The sequence below is a fragment of the Solanum stenotomum genome, chromosome 12 (assembly GCF_019186545.1).
Source record: "Solanum stenotomum isolate F172 chromosome 12, ASM1918654v1, whole genome shotgun sequence".
Classification (NCBI taxonomy): Eukaryota; Viridiplantae; Streptophyta; class Magnoliopsida; order Solanales; family Solanaceae; genus Solanum; species Solanum stenotomum.
Genome location: NC_064293.1, coordinates 40,889,820 through 40,911,837, shown reverse-complemented (window position 1 = coordinate 40,911,837; position 22,018 = coordinate 40,889,820). Strand labels below are relative to the sequence as shown.

The following is a 22,018-nucleotide window of genomic DNA, read 5'->3' as shown; positions in this document are numbered from 1 at the left end:
AAACAAGTCCCTTAAAAGGGCAAATCGTGCAACTAAATATCTTACAAATTCTCTTATTTTTTTCTTCCAAATAATAATTTTGTGCGTAATTTATTTTTTAGTAAATATTGACAGTCTTCAATAACAGCCATAAGAAAATAATGTTTCTACGTCCTCATTTTTTACAAGTTCGACAACAAATATGTAGTATATCTCCACTCTATTCTATGTACAAATCGTCCTTTTATTTATTTATTTATATAATAAATACATAGTTGGTCGTTGTTTTGGCCTAAATTACTTTTTATTGATATTGATGGATAGAAGTATTCTTTACTCATTCGACTATTCCCTACAACCTTAATTTCATGCTCAACAAAATGTTCACTTGCTGTCTACGTACACATTGCGCACAAAAGTAATTACTACTTGACCGGTAAAATCATACATGACTTAGTCACGCTCTAATATGAAAACAATATACAAACAAAAATAATCTTATTTAAAATACGGAAGAACTATAAAAACATATATATATTTTTGTGGTATTATTAAGATTTCTTATTCAAAAATTACTCATTAGTCAATGATATTATAAGAATTTATATATTTTATGATATCATTAAGGTTTCTTGTTCAGAAATTACACATTAGTCAATGATACTAACTCTCATAGTATCATTGACTAATGATGAGTAATTTCTGAACAAGAGTTTAATGATACCATAAATATATATATTGTGTAATTATTTAGTATCACTTAAGCGAAATTAGTTGGGGGTATATTGTGTAATTATTTAATGGGATATGAATGTAAATGAGTATATGTTTGTAATTATTTTGCTTTTATAGGGTATTTACTTAGTTTCCCCATATTTAGGGGTGTTAATTGGGCCAGGAAATGTCCCACTAATCAAACTCTTCTAAAGTATTAGCCCAATTATGATCCAAGTTTTAACCCAACTTTAATGGCCAGCCCATCATTAGAGAAATCGAGAAATATTGTTTTTCATATAAATTTATAAGTTTTGTGATTTTAGTCAACGTGGCCCTTATTAATTATATCTCCTGAACATAATGTTCTTAATCCCTTGCTCTTATTAATTATATCTCCTGAACATAATGTTCTTAATCCCTTGCTACTTTTCAATAATTACAAGTAGTCATAAAAAAATATTAGGTAGTCTCCCAACTAAAATTTGATATGGTAAATTTGAGATATGACTGTTTTTAGCATGAAAAGTATTTTATAAAGAGCTTGCTAAAAATGTGATATACCTTTATCTCAATGAATGCACCATTAGGCTAAATCAATAAGGACACCATTTTTAAAATAAATTTATTTCCATACAATCAAATTAGGGAATAAAAATGTTGTATAAATACTTATTTCTTCCGTCTCAATTCATGTAATACTTTTCACTTATTGACGGTCAATTTGGCGGGGGGCGTCTGGACATGAAAATTGTGAGTATTTGAACAAATAAATAATTTTTATTTTCAAAATGAAAATTGATATTTGAAAATTGGAATTGTGTTTGGCCATGAATACAAATTGAAGTTGTCTATGAATAATTGAGTAAAAAAAGGTGAAAACCCTTTTTGGTGTTTTTCAAATTCCAAAATTCAATTTGTCAAACGTGTTTTTTGGAATTCAACTCCAGCAAAAAGTGAAAAAACAAATTCATAGCCAAATGCCCCTCTAAGATTTTCGAACTAAATCAACTCAATATTTAAAACTAAATTCAGATATTTAAAAACTAAACATAAAACACTTATAAGTTACAATTTATAAATGTAATTAATATGATGAAAAAAAGTACATTTCAAAATATTAAACAATTAATTTAAATGTCAAGAAGTGAAAAGTGCTGCACATAAAACTTGACAAATAAGAGTATCATAAAAAAGTTCTTTTAAAATGTACATGTTGTATATAACTATATATTAACAGCGTTAGTGAATTAAAGAAGACTAAATTAAGTAGCACTCACATGTACAGCCATATCGAGAGTGGGTTATAACTCGGTTTAGCATATGTATATAGTATTATTGATGATTACGGAACTAAGCAAAGCAATTAGCTTAAGGAAAAGTTTGTATTATTGATAATGACAGAAGTAAGCAAGCAATTAGCATTCAGCTTGACGAATGACGATGAAGTCATTTTCTATTAATTAGCCAAACTTTAAAGCTTTATTTTCTTTTAATTAAATAACATTCCTTAAAATGTCTGATTCATTTATGCCACGTCAAAACGCACTCTCCACGAATTTAAAATGAATTATATTATTTCCACATCATCATGCGCACAAAATTTTATTGTTAATGTTGTAAATATAAATTAAATAATACTAAAGTAGTATGACAATAACATTTCAAAAAGAAAATGTTGGGTTGTCGAATTACTGTCTTTTGCAACGTTATCACAAACGTGTCGAAGAGTGAACAAGTCTCACATCGTTTGTTAATGAAATGAGTGGTCTCTTTAGTTCAGAGGCAGAGTTAGAAATTTGGATATGAATTTAATTGAACCTAATAAAAAAAAAATTCAAATAATGTATTTATATTAAGAAGATTATTAAATATGTACGAGTATTAAATTTAGAACTCACTTATAAATACTTATAAAATTCAAAATTTCTAAGATTAAAATTATGGCTGCGCTTTTGAGGGTTATTCACCTGAACCTCTTCAGCAAAAGATTACACTACATATCCAAGGTCATTTTTTCTTACTTATTATAAATATATTTTGAAATCTCTGAACACAAGATTAGAGGTTGACTCAGTGATTGAAAGAGTTCAAAATTTAACTTGGGATTCCAAGTTCAAACTCCATGCAATATATTTTTATTTTTCGAACCCTTAGTGAAATTCTGAATCCATCACTAGGCGAAGTCAGAATTTAAATTTAAATTTTTATACTTTTAAGATGTTATATATAGCATGTCCATATGGAGTGAGTTGTGGAGGAAAAGATGGAGGGATTGGTAATTTGCCCTGCAAACCACGTACCATTGACACCTCTAAGTTTTTTGGAACGTGCTGCATTTGTTTACCGCAAAAACATAGCCTTAATTTATGGAAACATAAGTTATTCATGGGAAGAATTACATGGAAGATGTATCAACCTAGCATCTGCTCTTTCTCAACTTGGAGTTTCCTCTGGTGATGTTGTAAGTCTAATTTCTTCCTTTCACTTACTCCTCCATGTTCAATACATATTTATGTACTACGCAATTATATACATCTGTTCATACTTCAGACGACGACGATCTGATTAATTCTATATACACGTAATTAACTATATAAATTTAAGTGCACCATTTAGCCTAAAGTAGTTGCACTTGACTAATTTCCATTCAAGATCTATGTTTTCTTTTCTTTAGAACTCTTTCGTAACATAAATATGATTAAGAACTCTCCGGCATGAAAACAATATTACACATATATACTAGACTAGAATCAGATCTAGTTCTTTGGATTTTGAATACTATGATTGATCTTTTTAATTTCATGCATGCCAAATATTTTCTTTTAAGGCAAAAGTTAAGTAGAAGTGAGCCATTAGAGACTTGAAATATTAACCAAGTCAACAAGGCGCATTCATTCACCCAAATTAATTGATGCGTAGAAGAAGGGTTCTTAATTATCCTTTTTACATATACACTTATAATAAAAAGAAGAATCGACAACAATCTTTAATTCCTCCACTTAATTCTTAGTTGATAAGCTTAATAATTATGTCTCTTACGAAGATAGACTTGACTTACGTATATGGTTCTACTTCTCTCATATTTATTCATCTCATAGACTTGACCAACTAGATGTTAAAGAATGAAAAAGTCCACATCGGTAGTTAAAGAAATGAGTGGTCAGATTTGAACAATTCTCTTATTTGAGCTAGTGTTTGGGGTATGAGTTAGACCTAGCTAGAACCTAATTTTACATGGTATCTATCTCACTTGATGTTAGATCCCCAAATTAAAGTTGTCCACGCATCAAATGTTTTGAGGTGGTGTTAAAGAATGAAATGAGTGGTCTTCTTATAAATCTTTGACATTCCTCTATCCTTTGAACTAGCGTGTAGAACTTGAATTAGGTTTAACATCTAATTTTACACTAGCTTCTTTATTAGTAAGTCATTGTATAAGATTATAAGAATATATATTGAGAGGTCTTTTTCCAATAACGAACCATCTTTTGTCGACTTACTAGATATTCAAAATCATTTTGAGTGCTCATACTACGAAGTAACGACAGAACAGGCCCCTCCAGTTTCATGCTCTTATATTTCCTTTGGAAAAACGTTCATAACTTGCGTAATGATGTCAAAATTAGGGGCTGAGTGGGGACAAATTCACAATGTCATGTAAAAACGATTAGTATAATATAGACTATAGTAATGTAAGAGATGAAATTTTTTGTTGTCTAACTCACATACTATATATGTAATAAACACATAAGTTATATATGTTATAATATATACTAAAAGTACTAATGGTATATATTTCTATTTCATGCTTTAAAAACGATAAATATACGAGTAATCGTGTGTAACGGTGTGAATACACGTTTTGACTTTTTTGTTTCCTGTTTGAGTGCTCTATTTTCATTCTTTTTGATTAAACAAATGAGCTAAGATCACAAGTCTTCGTCTCAAATTGTAATTAATTAAATACGTCTCACATAAAATTTAAAAATATTTTAGAGCAGAGCACATCTGCACATGATGATACGAATTTTTTTTTTCTTATATCAGACATCAGTGTTATATTATAATTAAAACTCCTTAGTTCTGTACCTTGTTTTCCTCATTCTGCATGAACCTGTGCTGGCAGTGATTTGGAATTGTACAATATATTGACTTTGTCAAGCCATGTGTTAAAGACCCACATTATGAAAAATAAATAAATTCCACCTTATGAAAAATAAATAAATTGATGACTAGGTACAATTGATATGCATTACGACCAGAGGAAAACATCTAGATACATGAATTTAATCAATAGTACTAAACAAGTCAATGGACTTAAATATTGTTTGGAAGTAGGGAGGCTCTCTCGAATCATATTATTTGTAGTGTTATTTAGTTTTGATATAAACACCGAATATAAATAATTAGTTTTTTTATGTCTCTGATCTAACGTTGGGGATCGGCGCACAACTAAAGTTACGGATAACCTAATAGTTTTGGCTCACCCCCATATGTGTTAATTAAAAAATCTAGCTAGTACTAAATTCAAATTGATATTACTCCTACGTTCTCTATTATTTTATCTAGTGAATTGTTAGAGACATTTTTCATAGTTCAAATTAATTTGTTTGTCCAAAAATAATTTTAGATTTTTCTTCCATTTTTACCCTTCATTTGGATTTCCTATGTGATAATGAGTTCAAGAAACTCTAATTGCTCTGAAGTACTGGGAGTAGGTATCATAATCAATATTTAATCATTCTAAAGAGTAATTTAACAATAATTACAAAGGCTAAAAATGAAAAGTAATATCTAATTAATGTGGTAATATTTTTTTGTTAAAGAGTGTAAGATACTCGTATAATTCTCTAAATAGGGAAATATTGAACTAGTAAGAAAGAATCAATGAAGCATTTCAACCTACTAACTCAAATGATCAGTGGATTTTCAACGACATCTTGAACCTATAAACTTTAAATTCTAACTATAACTCTTGAGTTCAAACCTTCTTTCTTTTTTCTCTTTTGCTTTTATTTGTAGCTTATTTTGTCATAGTTAACCAATTATAACAAGCTTAATTTATAAACTTATTAATCCTAATACAAACAGGTGGCAACAGTGGCACCTAATGTACCAGCACAATATGAGCTACATTTTGGTGTACCAATGGCTGGTGCAGTCCTTTCTGCACTTAACACAATGCTAGATGCCACCACATTAGCACAAAAACTCCAAAAATTAGAGGCCAAAATCATTTTTGTATACTCTGATTTCATTGGACTAGTGCTTCAAGCACTTACCATTCTTCAAGAAAAAGACAAGTCTTGTCTAATTGTCTTAATCCATGAAAGTAACAATGTAAAAAAACCACCAGTTTCATCATCAGGGCCATCAAAGATTCTGGATTACCAAACAGTTCTTGAAATGGGGCAGCCTCCTAATTTCAAGATTATGTATCCAAAAAATGAATTTGATCCGATTTCGATCAATTTTACTTCTGGATCAACAGGGAAGCCTAAAGGAGCTGTGTATAGCCATAGAGCTGCTTATTTGAATACAATTGCTGACATTTTTCGATTTGAAATGGGAAAAAGCCCTGTTTTTCTCTGGACAGTGGATATGTTTCGATGTAATGGATGGTGTCTCCCCTGGACAATTGCTGCTTTGGGTGGCACTAATATTTGCCCAAGTGAAATCAATGGAAAAGAGATTTTGGATGCAATTTACCTTCACAATGTGACACATTTTTGTGGTGCACCAATGATTCTTACAAAAATTGCTAATGCTATAGGCATAAATCAGCCTCTGTTACCCCACAAAGTGAATGTAACAGTAGCAGGGGTATTGCCACAACCAGAAATTCTGATCAAACTCGAAAAATTAGGATTTACTATCAATCATGCATATGGTATGAGTGAAGCACTTGGTCCAATGATATCGATGCCTTGGAAGTGTCAAGATGAATATTTATCCAAGTTAAATGAAGACGTGGATGTGAAAATTCGCGAAGGGGTTCACAACATTATGATGGAAGAAGTTGATGTGAAAGATCCAGAGAGTATGGAAAGTGTGCCAGCAGATGGAAAAACTATAGGGGAAATCATGTTTAGAGGCAATGCTATGATGATGGGATACTTGAAAGATTCATCAAGAACTGAAGAAGCTTTTGAGGGAGGGTGGTATAGGACTAAAGATCTTGGTATTAAATATGCAAATGGGAATATAAAACTAAAGGATCGCGCTGTTGACGCAGTCAAAACTGAGGGGAAAACTGTAAGCACACTTGAAATTGAAGGTGTTTTGATTAGGCATCCTATGGTTTTGGAAGTTGCAGTTGTAGCAAGATGTGATGATGTTCTTGGAGAGACCCCTTGTGCTTTTGTGAAGCTGAAAAAAGGGTGTTTTGTGACTGATGAAGAAATTATCAAGTTTTGTGAAGATTGGTTGCAGGATTACATGGTTCCTAAGGCAGTAATCTTTGGTGATTTACCATTCAATTCTTCAGGGAAAATACAGAAATTTATACTTAGGGACAAGGTCAACAATGCATTGAAATTGTGTCTACACTCAGTTGGCGTGCTGCCCACACCTTCATCCTAGTAATGGGGATTCGAATCCCCACCGCCCTCAAAAAAAAAAAAAAAGCATTGAAATTATGCATGTCTTAATAAAAATTGTCCCTTTTCAGTCTTTGTTATGTCTAGCAAAAACATTGCTCACAATCCCAAATAAATTTATGTATTTGGCATGAATTTACTTGATTGGAACTTTCTTGAAATAGTTAATTTGACATTAATAATATTGAAAACTTTAATATTTGCCTTTTATTATAAAAATATACATATTGGTCCAAATGGGCTTGATCTTTGGGTGGATCTACCCACAAAAGTGACCAAACTCGTGTTGTTTCAGTCCAGTTTGCTCTGCTTTAAAGAAATTTCTTACCTATTCATTATGCAATTTCTACAAATATAAAAAAATACCAATTCATTTATTCGAAATATACATCATCATAACATTCACAAAACTAAAGATCTTAACCCCTTAATTATACAAAGCAAAAATTCAAATAAACCTGTAGACATAAGATATATCAATATACACCCTTGACTATACAAAGCAAAAATTCAATAAAATATTTGAATGAGAAAAGTAATAGTGTTGACAATGATATACATACAAAGACATTTTGCCTCAAATAATTGTTATGTTTGAACTTCTTAGGCTCTAAGCAAGAAAAATAAGAAATTGGGAGAAAATTTCAGAAATAACAAAGATAATAGGAAGGCTCTATATGTATGTTTCAGTAATTGCACTCTAGAGCTATAGTTTTGTTTGCTATGGAGACTACAGTTTGTATATTTCACTTGCGAATATACAAACAAATTAAGTATATACATATTCTGTATTTCTACATTTAGAAATTTTTGAGAACTCCGTTTGTATATTTCGTTTGCCAATACACAAACATGGTAATTTATTATGAATTTTTCATAAAGCGTATACAAATAGTTAGGGTAAGTATATACAAATTCTGAATTTATACAATCAGAAACCGAAATATACAAATTTTGAATTTATACAATTAGAAACCAAATTATACAAATTCAGAATTTATACAATTATGAAATCGAATAGCAAAATTTCACCAAATTATACCTACAGATTAAAAATAATCGAAACTATAACTATGTTACATAATATACTCTAGATGTTTGTCATTTCACATAATTTTCCCAAAATTTAAAGCCCATAGATATTGGGAGGAAGAGTTAAGCCAAATAGAAATTCTTTAGTGCCCTTATATATATAGATCTTCCTCACTAGTATTTCTTATCATTTTATAATTTATTTGGTCAAACTTCTTAAATCGACTTATTTTAAAGTATCTTTTTCTTCTTAAAAGTACTTTTCAGAAAAATGTTTTTAGGGACTCTCCTTGCTTGTTATTCAATAAAGCATCAAGACCACGGAACAACCATATCTTTTATCATCACAATCATCAAGTACATCTTTACTAGTATTTATAAAAGTCTTTATAAAATCATAAGCCCAATGCATGCAGACAGTTTCTATTAATTTTCAAGTTTAATATTCTAGTCTTTAAAAAATCAACTTTTGTGACTCTTGAGCAGGGTCGGCTCTTGCCTATAAAATTTTAGGCATTGGCCTTATTGGGGGCTCAAATTTTTATAAATAAAAAATTATGTATCTTAACTCCATTCAAATAGAAGAAATTAAGGAAACATTGTTTTGGATTCTTACATTTTCTTCGTTAACACTCACATTATTTATCCTTTGTAACTCTTTTTGCACTCTATTTCTTCAAATCTTTGATAGTTAGAGTAATACACTCTCAAAAATATGAATCAATAGTCGAAAAGTGTTGAACAAAGTGCATTACAANTCATTTCACATAACTTTCCCAAAATTTAAAGCCCATAGATATTGGGAGGAAGAGTTAAGCCAAATAGAAATTCTTTAGTGCCCTTATATATATAGATCTTCCTCACTAGTATTTCTTATCATTTTATAATTTATTTGGTCAAACTTCTTAAATCGACTTATTTTAAAGTATCTTTTTCTTCTTAAAAGTACTTTTCAGAAAAATGTTTTTAGGGACTCTCCTTGCTTGTTATTCAATAAAGCATCAAGACCACCGAACAACCATTTCTTTATCATCACAATCATCAAGTACATCCTTACTAGTATTTATAAAAGAGTCTCTTTATAAAATCATAAGCCCAATGCATGCAGACCGTTTCTATTAATTTTCAAGTTTAATATTCTAGTCTTTAAAAAAGCAACTTTTGTGACTCTTCAGAAATATTTAATTTCTCCTTTAAAATTTGGTCAAACACCTCACTTTCTAAAAATAAAACAGTTTTTAGTAGAAAGAAAAATCCATTGATATGGATTGCACAAATTTCTGATTAATTAGGCCACATTTAATAATGATAAGCTTCAAGTGTTTACCTTTCGTCTTAAACACGTTAGACTATATATTTAGTACTTTGGGACAATTATTGTTTGCAAAACTTTATTTATTATTTTTTAAATTTTCCTATATAAGGGCAGGAAATTGTCCTAAATTGACTACTTTACAATTCATTTTCCAAGCGATTAAATTCTCATCAAGAAAGACATGAAGGCAATTATTAGGTATGGAGTATTTCATTTTTGACAGAAAGAAAAGAAAAATATCGTCAAGTAATTGGCATTATTAGAATGAACATTTATGATCGTCCAATTATTGATAATTATTTTATATCAATAATATCATTCAGATTAAATATGTTTACCCACAAAGCTATTCTACACAAAAAACAAATAAAAAATTAAAGAAATAATTTCACAAACCTACTCTCAAGTCTGGCTTCGTTTAAATTGAGGCAGGTTTATAAAATTATCTCCATACATTACAAAATGTCATGTTTAATTGATGTATGACTTGTTGAATTATTTAACATTCATCGCTCGTTATTATTTATGTATTTGAGGTAATGATTGATTTAGAAACACTATTATACCTGTGCAAACATATGTAATCAACCTTATTGCAAGGGTAAACCAATAATAAATCTACAATATAATCGGCATCTAATACTATGTTAAGACAAACCAACTTCAGACCTAACTTATTCTATCAATCAATATGTCATTAATAATTTACTTTACTACTTATTGTTTCATAGTAGTATTGTGTAAATTAAAATAGAATGATTTAACCTAAATAACTTTATTAATATAAATAACTTGAGTAAATAATTTACTTACCCACTCTATCATTATATGCAAATAGCTTTGTAAAGAATAAATAATTCGGGGCGTGCGAATTGCGAAGCCGGCATATACGGCTAAGAATTTTTCAACATACTAGGATAGTTATTTTATTAATTCAATCAATTGTATTTTAAATTCCCTCAATCTCAATTTATGTGACACATTTTGCTTTTCGAGAATCAAACAGTTTAAGTTTGACAAAAAATTTGCTTATGAAATCTTCAAATTTTTTAAAATGAAATTTATATATTTGTAAACTACATAAAAAGTATTATAAGTCACAATAATTAATAATTCAAAATATTTAAAAGATATATGAAAAATTTACGATAAAAAATAGACTTGTTTGAATCTCGAAATTCGAAATATCTCACATAAATTGAAACAGATGGAGTATTTTTTTGAAACCGGTAAGTTTGAAAGTCAATTATATTTTATACATCAGCATTATTTTTATTAGCCATTTACCTTTTTATATTTAAAAGTAATTTAACATAAACTTTTTTATTTAACTATTTCATGAAAAATGATATATTTTTATATTTAGAGATTATTAAATTTAACTTTTTTTTTATTTTTACCTTTAAAACATACTTCTATTTTTTTAAATGATAAGTGTGAGACTATAAATGAGAGGCAAAGTAAAGTAGAAGGTATATGGGTTCAGAATGACTAAAATTTAAAAACTTATCAACTTCAAACTTTTTAGGATAAATTTACTCCAAATTTTAGATACGACTTACTTTCTTTTTAGAAAAGTATTAAAAATATTTCTAAACTTAAAACAACATCTTTTTTTTTATTTGATTAACTAAACTAAAATACACTTTAATTTGCCACATGACATATCAAGTGGTCTCAATTTTTTGTAAAATTATGAGGTTCTTAATAAAAATAGAGAGAGGCGTTGAAAACACTTCTAAATTTGAGGTGTATTTAAATTCAATAACGATACTTTTAGTATTATCAATAGTTCAAAAATAAATTAATAATTCACTACAAATTTAGGGCTTTTATGTGTCTTTCTTTGAAAATGTGACTTTGTCATAGTAGTTACGCCACAATGATAGAAACAAATGGAGTAGTAGATAGGAGCCACATTTTGGTATAATAAGAATGCAAACAAAGAGGAATACGAGTCAACTAATTCTCTCACATACCTTCTTCTTTGCTGACGATTTGATAATATCTCAATGTTAATCCTTCATCTGCTCTGCTATTCACACTAACCAGTCAAGCCCAACTTCTTCTTCTTCAACAACAACTGCAAATATGAGTTCTCCGCTCATCTTTCTAAAGCCAATTTTTATTTCAGTAATAATACCCGTTATTCTCGGAACGGTTTTCTATCAACTGGATTCCTTCGACCCGGCTTCTTATCCAACCCATGTGCTCTCTACTGACCCGCCCATTGTTGCACCAAAGCGCAATAATCAGATGCTCCGTCGCTCGGAAAAAATCGGAGTTAACCAGCTGTTATCACCCGAAGACGTAGCGTACGATCAAAAATCCGGAGTTATATACAGTGGATGCGTTGATGGATGGGTTAAAAAAGTGAAAGTGAACGAATCAGCGGCGGATTCGACGGTGGAGGATTGGGTTTTCACCGGCGGCAGACCTCTCGGACTTGCTTTAGGACGTCACGGCGAAGTTATTGTTGCAGATGCGGAAAAGGTCAGTTGTTGTGGTCCTCTTTTTATTTTTAGGGGGGAAAAATTTGTGTTCCTAAAATTTGCTGAGTTGTTTATTAATAAAGGGAAAACGTGTGATATCTTTGTTACACAACAGGTTCACATATTCTTATGTTTGGTACATGATCATAAACTAGAAATATTAAGTGATATTCTAATTTTAAAATATTATTAACATGCAAGAACGAAACTGATTAATATGGAGTTGCCCAAAAGAGGAGATAGATTGATCTATAAAAGGTATATTATTTAATAAATTAGGACAAAGAGATCGAATTAATTGAGAGGGTAACTTAATAGACCTATAAGATAACTTACTAACCAAACATTAAAAAATTAGAAATTCCGCGCCAAACATACGTGAATTGCATGCAGGCAGGGGCGGAGCCACGTAGGCTCCAGGGTGTCCAATTGGACATCCTTCGTCGAAAAATTATACTATATATACACGTAAAATTTTGACTTTATATTGGTATATATAGAATTTGGACCCTCTAAAATAACAAAGTGATGCGCAGTGGAGTTGGCAATAGCCTGTGCAATCCTACTTTTTGTCCCGGTTCGATTCCCCGCAGGGTTGTATTCTTTTTCTGTAATTATTTTGACTTCTTGAATTCAATTAAGTAAATAAACATGCATAATTTTAACATAAAAGTTCAATAGCTTGATGGTTAATAGTATCATGAAGGTCTCCAAGACCCAAGTTTGAATCCCTCCTTTACTAACTATTTTTTTTCAATTAAAATTAAATTATTTCCTTAAATTTTAATACATTTTTCTTATGGAATAAGATTTCCTTAAATTTTAATACTTTTGCCTTATGGAATAAGGTTTTCTTTCTCTATAAATAGGAAACTCATTTACCCAAATTATATCACAATATTATTAAGAATAGAATCTCAATAATTCTCTCTCTGTTTTTTCTTCTCGTTCTCTTATTTTATAACAAAAACAACTTAATATTTTAGTTTCAAGTTTCAATACACATGAGAAATTATTATAATAGAGTACCAAAAAAAGTGACTTCTCTAAGTCAACCAAATAAAGAAACAACGGTAGATCAATTAGAGATGTTGTCACATTCTTCTCAAAAACAAACATTGATTTAAATACTCTAAAAATGACTTGCAAAATCGAATGGATGATGAGTTTTTAGACGGTTGTATAGTGTCTTATGAAGAAAAGAAAGTATTTCGTACTATTTCTAATGAGTCTATTATAAAAACGTTTCAGGATATGAAACCTCGTCGAGTATAATTGTAATAAATAATAATATATTTAAATTATGTTTTCAATAGTAGTTTATTTTCTTTATGTAAGTTTTGAATTATACACTTGTAATCAGTGGCGAATCTAAGCCTAAAAAATAGGGCACCGGAACCCGTGGTCTCTTCGTAAAACTAGATATTTTATGTATATATTTTCTAAAATTTGTATATTATTATATTCTTGCACCCGTGCTATAAGAAGTCTATCTGGTCCACATGGTTAAATATTGAGTTTTTTACCTTGAGGATGAAGAATCAATTCTCACTTAATACATTTTTCTTGATGCATCCATGTACGGATCAATTCCCACTTGATATATTTTTCTAGGTGCACCCATGTTTGAAAAATCCTAGATTCGCCTCTGCTTGTAATTCTATTAAAAATATTCCTATATTTAACTTGATTATTTGTTTTGGTAATTTAAATTGTCATTTTTTTAAAAAAAAAATTACTNATAAATTAGGACAAAGAGATCGGATTAATTGAGAGGGTAACTTAATAGACCTATAAGATAACTTACTAACCAAAAATTAAAAAATTAGAAACTCCGCGCCAAACATACGTGAATTGCACGCAGGACTATTTTGTTTTGCTGGATATGATTACAACGGAAAGTATAAAAATCACACCATTTTAGAGTAATAACAGTGAGATCTGAAGGGAAGAGATGTTAATTCCTCTGTATAATTGTTTAGAATGAAATGTGACAGGGGTTACTACTGAACGTTACTTCAGTGGGTGATATTAAAGTGCTAACAGAGGAAGCTGAAGGCCTGAAATTCAAATTAGCAGACGCTGTAGACGTTGCAGAGGATGGAATTATATATTTCTCCGATGCTTCTTACAAATATAATATCGAACAATACATTTATGATATTCTTGAAGGAAGACCCAATGGAAGATTGTTAAGTTATGATCCATCAACTAAACAGACCAAAACGCTACTTAGCGATCTGTATTTTGCTAATGGTGTTGCAGTCTCTCCAGATCAAAATTATGTTATCTTCTGTGAAACTCCTCTGTAAGTACTCTTCATATATTTTAATTTCCTTAGCAGAAGAGTACTTCTCATTTTCCATTTCTTTTAATTTGTAGGAGGAAATGCAAAAAGTATTACATAAAAGGCGAAAAAAAAGGATCTGTGGATATGTTTGTTGATAATTTACCTGGATTTCCTGACAACATTCGTTATGATGGTGAAGGACATTATTGGATTGCATTCGCCTCGGTGAGTTTCTTCATGATATTTTAAATTTGATGTGTTCAACCTTCAGGTTCTCATAATTTGTTTCTGATAACTTGACAGGAAAAGACATATTCATGGGGCTTGGCACTAAAGTACCCATTCATCAGAAAGATAATGGCTATAATGGTGAAGTATGTTGGACAACCAAAGGCAGAGAAAAATGGTGGTGTTTTATCTGTTGATTTACAAGGAAATCCACTGGAACACTATTATGATGAGGATTTGACAATGGTGTCAAGTGGCATTAAGATTGGTGATCATCTATACTGTGGCTCTGTTAAGTCTCCATACATACTACGCCTCAATCTCAAACAAAATCCTGCAGTTCAAACTTCTTAAACAAAGATGATCATGACCATTTTCCTAGTAGAGAAATGTAAGTGTTTGATTTCAAAAAATAATGGGTGTATTTGTTTGTACAACTAGAGTCGTTAAATTTTGCATAAGATTTCTACTATATAAGATGTGCAAGTGTTTTCTTTTTAATTTGTATATTATAAATAACAAGAGTCAGCATATGCAACTAAATCATGATCTAAGTTTTGTATGTATTTAATTCTATGAAATTTAAGAGGATAAACATTTTTATTGAATTTCTTTTTTACACCTTTGATTTAAAAAAAAAAAAAAGATCCATCAATATTTTTTAAATATTCATATTTTCAATATTATAATAGCAATAGATTATAAATTAATATACTACTAAGTATTAAAAATAATTTTATTACATTTAAACATGTAAGTTATATAATCTACTTTGCTACATAAAAATTTCTCAAATTATGTTAAATCTACTCAGAGTAAATAAATCATGTCCTCTCATTAACAAGTTTCAGCAATGAAATAAATGGACTCCACATATTCAAATTTACCCCTCAATTTTAACTATATTTTAAAATTATCCTTACATTGGAACTCCATAAAGGGCAAAAACAAAATATCTTCCCAATGACGAAGTCAGATATTAAAGCAAGAGTTACACATATGACAAAATTGCTAAATTTCAGATCGTACGGCGCCAAATCTGATTTATTTCCTTTTTTAATGGAAGGATTCACAAATCTTGGAGAATTGATTTTCCATATGATCACTAAACTAATTAATAGTTATTCTCTTTATCTCAATTTATTATGACAAGTTTAAAATTTTAAGTTTTTTGAAATAAAATTTATATATTTAAAAATTAAAATATAAATTAAAAAATACTATAATTCATAATAATTGACAATTTAAAAGATACATGAAAAAAATTGCAGTAAAAAATAGATTTGTTTGAATCTCAAAATCTGAAAATCCTAAAAGATGACACACCTAGAGGTAGGGGTGTGCAAAAATCGAACCGACCGATTAACCGAACTGATAAAAGTGTTATTGGTTTATTGTTATTGGGTTATTGGGTTAACGGTTTTTTAATGGTTTTATAAAAAAAATTATTGGGTTATCGGTTCGGTATTGATTTTTAATATTGGGTGATTGGGTAAACCGGTAACCCATTAAGACTAGTTATTTACTACTTTACTTGTACATAAATATTATAGATTAATCTCAATACCTTAGTAGTCACTATCTTTGTCCTTTAGCCTTCAATTCACACTTCAGTGATTTTGAGTTCACAACTTCACATTATAAATAATGTTAAAAATCTAAAATAAGAACCCTATTCCTCTTAATTTCTCTTTGTGTTACGCTTGTATAGTTCTTTTCATGTTTATTATTATTGTTTCTATTTTATGAGCATTTGTAAAGTTATATTATTGTGTTTTCACATCAAATTTATTAGAAAAGTCATATATTTGTTTTATAAGTATTTTCTTATTGGTTAAACCGGAAATCGAACCGTTAAGGACCAAAACCAATAAATCGAAAATTGATAAGAAATATCTTATTGGTTTAACATCTTTAAAAACCGAAAACCAATAAACCGAAACCAATACTACATAAAACNTTTGAAATAAAATTTATATATATGAAAATTAAAGTATAAATTAAAAAATACTATAAATCATAATAATTGACAATTTAAAAGATACATGAAAAAAATTGCAGTAAAAACTAGATTTGTTTGAATCTCAAAATCTGAAAATCCTAAAAGATGACACACCTAGAGGTAGGGGTGTGCAAAAATCAAACCGAACCGATTAAAGTGCTATTGATTTATTGTTATTAGGTTATTGGGTTAACGGTTTTTTAATGGTTTTATAAAAAAAATTATTGGGTTATCGGTTCGGTATTGATTTTTAATATTGGGTGATTGGGTAAACCGATAACCCATTAAGACTAGTAATTTACTACTTTACTTGTACATAAATATTATATATTAATCTCAATACCTTAGTAGTCACTATCTTTGTCCTTTAGCCTTCAATTCACACCTCACAGTGACTTTGAGTTCACAATTTCACATTATAAATAACGTTAAAAATCTAAAATAAGAACCCTATTCCTCTTAATTTCTCTTTGTGTTACGCCTGTATAGTTCTTTTCATGTTTATTATTATTGTTTCTATTTTATGAGCATTTGTAAAGTTACATTATTGTGTTTTCACATCAAATTTATTAGAAAAGTCATATATTTGTTTTATAAGTATTTTCTTATTGGTTAAACCGAAAATTGAACCGTTAAAGACCAAAACCAATAAATCGAAAATCGATAAGAAATATCTTATTGATTTAACATATTTAAAAATCGAAACCGATACTACATAAAACCGAACCGAACCGACCGATGCACGGAATATTTTTCTATTATTATTATATCTGAAAATCTATTTTCCTTAACCATATAGGAATACTATTACCGAGTTCAACTTGTAGTGGGAAAACCTCATTAACCTAATGTAAGTAATTCAAACCTATATTAATCCCTTCTTATTAAAATTAGTACTTGTTCTTGTCTTATTTTATCTTCCTTCTTGCTCTACTGTAATTTTCTTGTATAATTCCACAAGTTGTTAGATATGTCTCTCCCAGTACAAAATAATTGTAGCTTTTGTGTCCGTTATGAACTAGACATTTATCGGGACGACAAAATCATGAATAAGTGGGATTGGTCCGGTTGTGGTGAAAACGTATTCTACATCGAATGTAAAGTTGATTATATACTCGAAAAAATTGACAACGATGATGATGATGAAGAAAAAGTTGGTCATGATTGTTCACGTGAACTGATCGAGTCCGCGGTGAAACCTTATGTATTTAAATTTGATTTTTTGACACATTGCAGAATTAAGGCACGAGTAATTTGCAATATGTTAGGTATCTGTGAAGACTCTGCTTCTGATGTAGCTGAACAGGTTTCAACTTTTGCTACATCACAGATAAATGATCCTCAAAATAATGGTTGTAAAATTGTGCCTATAGTAATGTCGTTTACTATTATTTATGTCCAACAAGATGGTGAAGATATTAATACTGCTCGTGCTCGTGTTCTTCTCAATACCAACACAGAGTTTCGTCTTCCTCCCATTGTTCCTCCTCCTAATCCGACAAACAGAGGTGTAAATCCATTCTCCTTTGAAATATTGTATAGATGGACTTTAAAACATGGTGATCCAGTACATCCTATGTGTTCCATCTGTATCAAGGATCCTTCAATTGGAGAGACCATAGCAATCTTACCGTGCTGGCATTCTTTTCACTTACATTGTATCATCAAATGGCTGGAGATAAACCACCGATGCCCTATGTGTCGTTGGTCCTTTTCAAAAAATAGCAAATATTTCTACTGATAATATGCCCCTTCTGACTAGGAAGTTTTAGTTTAGTGAGCATATCGCGATATGTTTAGGCTTTAATTTGCAGTGTTTGAATCTATGGATGAAAGACATAAGTCCTTCCTCATTCAATTTCATGTTTGGTATCCATTGATATGCTTTATATAATTTTAATTCTTTTGTATCTACTACTATTTGATTACTCTTTCTTGTCTGCATCTGCACAATTTTTGCAGCAATTTGTTTGTCAATTCTGCTCTATGTGTATGTGCCAGCCCTTTAACTCTTTTAAGCAATAAGCTACACAAATACAGTAAATGTTGTTCCAATTCTCTGTTTTCGATGGTCTATACATGTTTGTCAAGTTAATCAAATGTACACACTGACAATGCTTGAGCATTTTTTATTCATAGAAAGCTTCGTTATGTAAGACCTCAAACATAAGAAGATAACAAACAGAAGAGCCAAGGCTTAATGTTGGAAATTTCTAAACAAATATTACAAGAATAAGGCTTTAGTCTCAAGTACTCTTCAGACTGCAATCTCTCTTTTGATTTGACAAAGACTGCCTAAGGCTTTTGCTTTTTCCCTTAGGACAAACTTTTGTATCTTGCCCGTAGAAGTTGTTGGTAGATCTTCAAATATGACTGTCCGGGGTGCCATATAATGAGGCAAATGATCGCGACAAAAGTTGACTATATCTTCAGAGCCAAGACTAAATCCCTCCTTCAACTTCACGAAAGCACAAGGTGTCTGCCCCCAGTGATCATCTGGTCTTGCTACTACAGCTGCTTCAAAGACTGCGGGATGACTGACCAAAACTCTTTCCACCTCAACCGAGCAAATATTTTCACCTCCAGAGATTATAATGTCCTTCATCCGGTCCTTAACTTCTATGTAGCCATCTGGATGTCTCACAGCAAGATCGCCAGTATGAAACCATCCACCTCTGAACGCTTCTTCTGTTGCTTTAACATTTTTTAAGTATCCACTCATCACAGTGTTCCCTTTAATCATAATTTCACCAAGGGTCTTTCCATCATCCAGTACCCTCTCCATTGTGTCAGGATCTCTTATGTCAATTCCCTGTGTAAAAAAGTGCTCCACACCTTGTCTTGCTTTCAGAGCAAATCGTTCATCAGGAGGTAATGATTCCCACTCTGGCTGATGGAGGCAAGACATGCAGGGACCATGAATCTCTGTGAGCCCATATATATGAGATACCGAAAAGCCTAACTCCTCCATCTTGGAAATGATATGAGGAGGCGGTGGTGAACCACCTGTCGTTATTTCAACCTTGTGAGGAAGTGGTTTGCGGTCACTTTTTGGTGAATTTACAATCATATTCATGACCGTTGGTGCAGCACTCATATGTGTGACCTTGTGGAGGGATATATTCTCAAAAATTTCCTTCGGAGAGACACGTCTTAGGCAAACATTCGTGCCACCAAGTGCAGCCACGCCCCAAGTAAGGCTCCATCCATTACAGTGAAACATTGGAACAGTCCAAAGATAAGTAGGCATAGATCCCATCTCATGAGTATAAGGAGTTGCAATAGCATTGAGATATGCACCTCTATGATTGTAAACGACTCCTTTAGGATGTGACGTTGTCCCAGAAGTATAGTTGACACTAATAGGGTCAAATTCAGTTAATGGCCACTTTATAGCAAAATCATCGCGTCCACTTGCAAGAAGAGTTTCATATTCATGAACATTGGGAGCAGCAACAGGAGGCGGGAGGTTTTCAGGATCAGGGATTAATATTACAAGAGGTTTTGTTTTAGCATCTGCAAGAAGATCCAGTGCTCCTTGAGCAACTTCAAACAACTGCTGATCAACGAAAATGATCTTAGCTTCTGAATGCCTCAGGAGAACTGATACCATAGCTGAATCATGACGTGTATTCAACGTACAAAGCACTGCTCCTGCCATTGGCACCGCAAAATGCAACTCTTGCACTGCAGGTACATTAGGGGCCAGTGTTGCAACCTATTCAAGCATTTACACTAACAACCATGAGAAAACAACTTCTTTTGATAAGAAAATGCATAGTAAAGAGTTCAAGATTGTTATAATATATACACTATTAACCATGCGTTTAGACATACTATTCTGAAGCGAAAATCTTTTGAGTAAGGAGAAATTAAACGTACAACATCTCCACGAGAAATACCCAACTGAGACAGAGCAGAAGCCATCTTTAGACACCTATTATGAGTCTCTTCCCAAGTGAATTTAACAGAAGAACCAAACACAACTGATGTCCTGTCTCTAAAAACCTTAGCAGCTCTGTCCAAGAAACTAATGGGTGTTAAAGGGAAATAATTAGCTGAACACCTCATTAGTCCCTCCATGGATTCCCATGGGTGAGTTTCGATATTCTCATGACTAATTTGGGACAAATAACGAGACCTCTGACTCAAAATGGGGTGAACTCGAACTCTGTTTAGAGAATGTAACAACCCATTGAATCTTGAAATATTGAAAAACGGATTCATGATAGATGAAAAAATGGACAGAAAATGAGTGAGTAAGCAAAAGTTTGAGCGAGGGGATTTTATACAAATACATGTCTAAATATAAAAATGAGTCGCTATTATTTAGGAGCATGCAATTTCTGACTGAATGTCAACCAGCTTTGTTTGCGCCTTGTTCACTTTTATTGAAAAATTATATTTTGCCTTCATCGATAATTATTTATTCTCTAGATCATTATACATTACTCCCTTCTAATTTATATGGAGTGAATTGTTGGGAGATAGGAAAATATTTAAGAATATAAATTAAAGGTTATTTTTTATTATTATCCTTTTGATTATTTTTAAACTATTCTCTTAGAAAATGTAAAGTAATTAAAAATCTTATTAATTAAGGGTAAATATGAAAAAAAAATATGTCAACAATTCTTTTGAATTTTGAATAATTCACTTATTTTGAATTATAAAAAAGGATTCGACAATAAACTTAATATGAACTAAAGCAAGTAACTAATATAAATATTGTGGTAAAATATTCATATTACTCATTTGTTTTTAAATAATGTACAAAATTCAAAGTGAACAAGTAAAAATAAACTAAGAGAGTAATAACGTGACGAGACGCAACATTTGGTCACGTATGTTACTAGGTCATTTGTATTTTTGCCCCTATTTTATATTGGTCTTTAATGTTTTCCTCCGAAGATATATAACTATTTTGTGAAGTATAAATTTAGGGTGTGTTTGGTATGAAGGAAAATGTTTTCCAATTTTTTCATGTTTGGTTGAGTTAAATGTTTTGGAAAATATTTTCCAAATCAACTCATTTTTCTCAAATTTAAGGAAAATGACTTCCCTTCAAAACTTAAGGAAAACATTTTCCAAAACTTTTTTCCAACTTCAAATTATTACAATTATTTTTTTGTTGAAAAATTCAATTTCTACCCTCAAACCACCCCCTCCCCCCAAAAAAAAATAATAATTTTAAAGCTTGTTTTTAAATTCAATTTTTTTAACCCACCCTCACCCCTATCCCCACCCCCTCCCAAAAAAAATATTAAAAATTGTTTTTTAAAAGATATTTTTAATTTCAATTTTTTATTTTTTTACCCCCACCCACTACCCTCTCTCCCCAATCAGTCCCCCTATCAAACCCCC

At 30.9% G+C, this 22,018-nt stretch overlaps 4 protein-coding genes across 4 annotated transcripts in view; 3 read left to right on the top strand and 1 right to left on the bottom strand.

Annotated features, from left to right (window-relative positions):
- LOC125846792 (catalase isozyme 2) overlaps positions 1 to 22,018 on the top strand; it is a 186,530-nt gene that overhangs the window by 30,367 nt on the left and 134,145 nt on the right. The gene's annotated exons all lie outside the window — the stretch shown is intronic.
- LOC125846791 (isovalerate--CoA ligase AAE2-like) lies at positions 2,924 to 7,479 on the top strand. The gene is made up of 2 exons (XM_049526398.1): positions 2,924 to 3,157; positions 5,788 to 7,479. Exons 1-2 carry the CDS (start codon positions 2,960 to 2,962, stop codon positions 7,276 to 7,278), a joined length of 1,689 nt encoding a protein of 562 aa, XP_049382355.1. The 5' UTR covers positions 2,924 to 2,959; the 3' UTR covers positions 7,279 to 7,479.
- LOC125846798 (protein STRICTOSIDINE SYNTHASE-LIKE 6-like) lies at positions 11,528 to 15,156 on the top strand. Its single transcript, XM_049526406.1, has 4 exons — positions 11,528 to 12,135; positions 14,132 to 14,442; positions 14,517 to 14,649; positions 14,728 to 15,156. Exons 1-4 carry the CDS (start codon positions 11,734 to 11,736, stop codon positions 15,004 to 15,006), a joined length of 1,125 nt encoding a protein of 374 aa, XP_049382363.1. The 5' UTR covers positions 11,528 to 11,733; the 3' UTR covers positions 15,007 to 15,156.
- LOC125846788 (butanoate--CoA ligase AAE1-like) lies at positions 18,832 to 20,887 on the bottom strand. The gene is made up of 2 exons (XM_049526393.1): positions 20,537 to 20,887; positions 18,832 to 20,372 (listed from the first exon to the last, which is right to left on the bottom strand). Exons 1-2 carry the CDS (start codon positions 20,879 to 20,881, stop codon positions 18,912 to 18,914), a joined length of 1,806 nt encoding a protein of 601 aa, XP_049382350.1. The 5' UTR covers positions 20,882 to 20,887; the 3' UTR covers positions 18,832 to 18,911.

Coding starts and splice junctions, on each gene's coding strand:
- LOC125846791 (XM_049526398.1), top strand. CDS start 2,960: ATGGAGGGATTGGTAATTTGCCCTGCAAACCACGTACCATTGACACCT. Junction 3,158..5,787: donor GAGTTTCCTCTGGTGATGTT/GTAAGTCTAATT, acceptor TAATACAAACAG/GTGGCAACAGTGGCACCTAA.
- LOC125846798 (XM_049526406.1), top strand. CDS start 11,734: ATGAGTTCTCCGCTCATCTTTCTAAAGCCAATTTTTATTTCAGTAATA. Junction 14,443..14,516: donor ATCTTCTGTGAAACTCCTCT/GTAAGTACTCTT, acceptor TTTAATTTGTAG/GAGGAAATGCAAAAAGTATT. Junction 14,650..14,727: donor ATTGGATTGCATTCGCCTCG/GTGAGTTTCTTC, acceptor ATAACTTGACAG/GAAAAGACATATTCATGGGG.
- LOC125846788 (XM_049526393.1), bottom strand. CDS start 20,881: ATGAATCCGTTTTTCAATATTTCAAGATTCAATGGGTTGTTACATTCT. Junction 20,373..20,536: donor GTATTTCTCGTGGAGATGTT/GTACGTTTAATT, acceptor ATGCTTGAATAG/GTTGCAACACTGGCCCCTAA.